Source organism: Pinus tabuliformis, chromosome 6 (assembly GCF_031772625.1).
Source record: "Pinus tabuliformis cultivar Carrire ecotype Pingquan chromosome 6, CPIR1, whole genome shotgun sequence".
NCBI classification, from domain to species: Eukaryota; Viridiplantae; Streptophyta; class Pinopsida; order Pinales; family Pinaceae; genus Pinus; species Pinus tabuliformis.
In genome coordinates, this window is record NC_142292.1 from 1,856,004,069 (window position 1) to 1,856,006,898 (window position 2,830).

Here is a 2,830-nt window from a genome sequence, read left to right on the forward strand (position 1 = left end):
TCTATGGCTCAATCAGTAAATTTTACGAGTACATATGTGTGTATATATGGATTTAAGGAAGGGTCTGTAAGACATCTTGGGGTGATAGTTTATGAAAGATGGAATTTGTCATAAATTGGTTATGCTTTACCATTTCGTTTTCACTTGTGTCTTCAGTATGGAAATCAGGGTTGAATGTAAATCGGGCTTCAAACCCAGAAATGGAATCTAGACTCTAGCTAACCAAAAGAATAAACTGACTCTCGACTATAGTTGCCCAAAAGAATAAACTACATGTTTCTTTACGTTTTTGTTTTAACAATTCCTTCTAGAATTTTGTTTCGTTGTATTTAAGCGCCAATTGCAGGGATTTCAAAGTATTACAATAGTCCCTGCCAGCCCCGAAGCGGCAGGGACTCATAACACAGCCTGTAAAAGTTTTGAGCCCAAAATAACTACATATGCTATTACAATAGTCTCTGCCAGCCCCGAAGCCGCAGGGACTCATAACATAGCCTGTAAAAGTTTTGAGGCCAAAATAACTACATATGGTGGCAGCTTGCTCGCACCAGAGAAACATATTATCCTAGTACATAAATTATTGATATATTCTGGATACCATTATCTAAAATTGAAGAAGCCCAGGGTTTCAAAGTTCAGTAAATCGTCCTTTCGTTTTCAATCGCCTGCATTTCAATTTGAGGCCTTCCAATTTCTCTTCCAATTCTTCAACTTCTGCAGAATCATTTTCATCCAACCATTCTTCTACGCCATCTAACATTTGCTCCATATCTTCTGAATTTGTGATGCTTCCCTTGGTTCTGGCTTCTTTGACTCTGCTTCTCACGTTGTAAACACAAGTGGCCAAAGTTTCTCTGGCAATATGCCTCTTCTTGGTCTCTTCATCCTCCCGTCGGAATCTCTCTGCATCAACCAACATTCTCTCAATCTCATCTTTTTTCAGCCGACCACCGTCGTTAGTAATTGTAATCTGATTACTTAGCCCGCTTCTTTCGTCCTCGGCAGACACTTTCAGGATTCCATCCACATCCACTTCAAACACAGCTTTAAGTTGTGACCTTTCAAATGGAGCTGCCTGAATTCCCCATAAAAGAAATTGACCCAGCAAATTGTTGTCGACAACCATAGCTCTCTCACCTTCATAAACTTTAAATAACGACAGATTGACTAACTCACTGTCACGCGAGGTAGTGAAATGACCCTCCCTCCGAGTGGGAATGGGAGTATTCCTGGGAACGACTACAGCCATAACATCTCCACGAACTTCGATTCCTAGACTCAAAGGTGTTACGTCCATCAGTACTAGGTGGACGCTTTCCGTGTTCAGGGTTGCAGCCTGAAGTGCAGCACCATGTGCAACAGCTTCATCAGGATTTAAACTATTGCAGAGTTGTTTTCCATCAAAGAAGTTTTGAAGGAGTTCCTGGAGCTTTGGAATGCGGGTGGAGCCGCCTACCAGTACAACTTCGTCAATTTGCCCTTTGCTCAGCTTGGCGTCTTCCAGACATTGCTTCACTATTTCCATACACTTTTCGAACAACTCAGCGTTGAGTGCTTCAAACTTGGCCCTTGCAATCTTTATGTGAAAGTCTAATCCTTCGTAGAGAGAATCAATATCAATCACAGTTGCCACAGCAGAAGACAGACTTCTTTTTGCTCTCTCGCATTCTGAGCGGAGTCTCCGAAGAGCTTTTGCATTTGTACTCAACTCCTTTTTGTTTCTTCTCTGGAATTGCTCAACGCAGTAATTGACCATCCTGTTATCAAAATCCTCCCCTCCCAAATGCATGTCCCCTCCAACAGCCTTCACCTCAAATTTACCACTCTCAACAGTAAGGATGGAAACGTCAAAAGTTCCTCCACCCAGGTCAAAAATCAGGATTGTCTTCTGTTCAGTGCAATGTGTAGAAAACCCATAAGCTATAGCTGCTGCTGTGGGTTCATTAATAATCCTCATCACATTAAGACCCGCAATGACAGCAGCATCTTTAGTGGCCTTCCTCTGAGAATCGCTAAAATAGGCCGGCACTGTGACCACGGCATTTTTGACATCAGATTTGAGATAAGCTTCGGCTATCATCTTCATCTTCGATAAGACCATAGAAGATATCTCCTCTGCTGCGAACTCCTTCCTCTGGCCTTTGTACTCAACTTGGATGAGTGGCTTGTCATTGTCCCCGGAAACTACAGTGAAGGGCCATAGTTTCATGTCACTCTGTACATCGAGGTCGCTGAATCGCCTTCCAATGAGTCTTTTCACATCGAACACGGTGTTGTGGGGATTGGTTGCGACCTGATATTTTGCACCATCGCCAACCAGCCTCTCAGAGGCTGTGAAAGCAACAATGGAAGGCGTGACTCTGTTCCCCTGATCATTAACAATAATTTCAATTCTATCGTGCTGCCACACTGCGACGCAGCTGTAAGTTGTTCCCAAATCAATGCCAATAGCTGTCTCTTTACCGTTGGCATCCATATCTCATATGTTCCTCAACCAATTACTATGAAATAAGACAACTCCTAGCTTGAAAGTACGGCAATGCAGTGGAGTAATTATAAGATGCAATCTACAGACAGAAGAGTCAGATGCAAGGAAATTAAAAGCTCATGACTCTTCCCAGACCCCAATCCGAACCCCGAACCTTAAGGTCGGTGAGATACTAAGGTGGGTTTCACCACGATGACATGGAAGGTGGTTTCATTGTTGGAAAGTGAAATGATTTCGAATCTCTGTTAATGGGGCTATATTTCTTCTTTGTTTTAATCCATAGAACCAAACTTTTGTACGGTTTATTTCAGTCTTTGGGAATGGAATAATTTTATAAGGAAC

General features: G+C 42.4%; 1 protein-coding gene across 1 annotated transcript; it reads right to left on the reverse strand.

The window, feature by feature from the left end:
- Window positions 1–292: 292 nt before the first annotated feature.
- LOC149266463 (heat shock cognate 70 kDa protein-like) lies at window positions 293–2,600 on the reverse strand. The gene has a single exon (XM_089396549.1). It carries the CDS (start codon window positions 2,474–2,476, stop codon window positions 629–631), a length of 1,848 nt encoding a protein of 615 aa, XP_089252675.1. The 5' UTR covers window positions 2,477–2,600; the 3' UTR covers window positions 293–628.
- Between the last annotated feature and the right edge of the window lie 230 nt (window positions 2,601–2,830).

What these genes read in the sequence shown, in the direction of transcription:
- LOC149266463 (XM_089396549.1), bottom strand. Translation starts at nt 2,476, where the DNA reads ATGGATGCCAACGGTAAAGAGACAGCTATTGGCATTGATTTGGGAACA.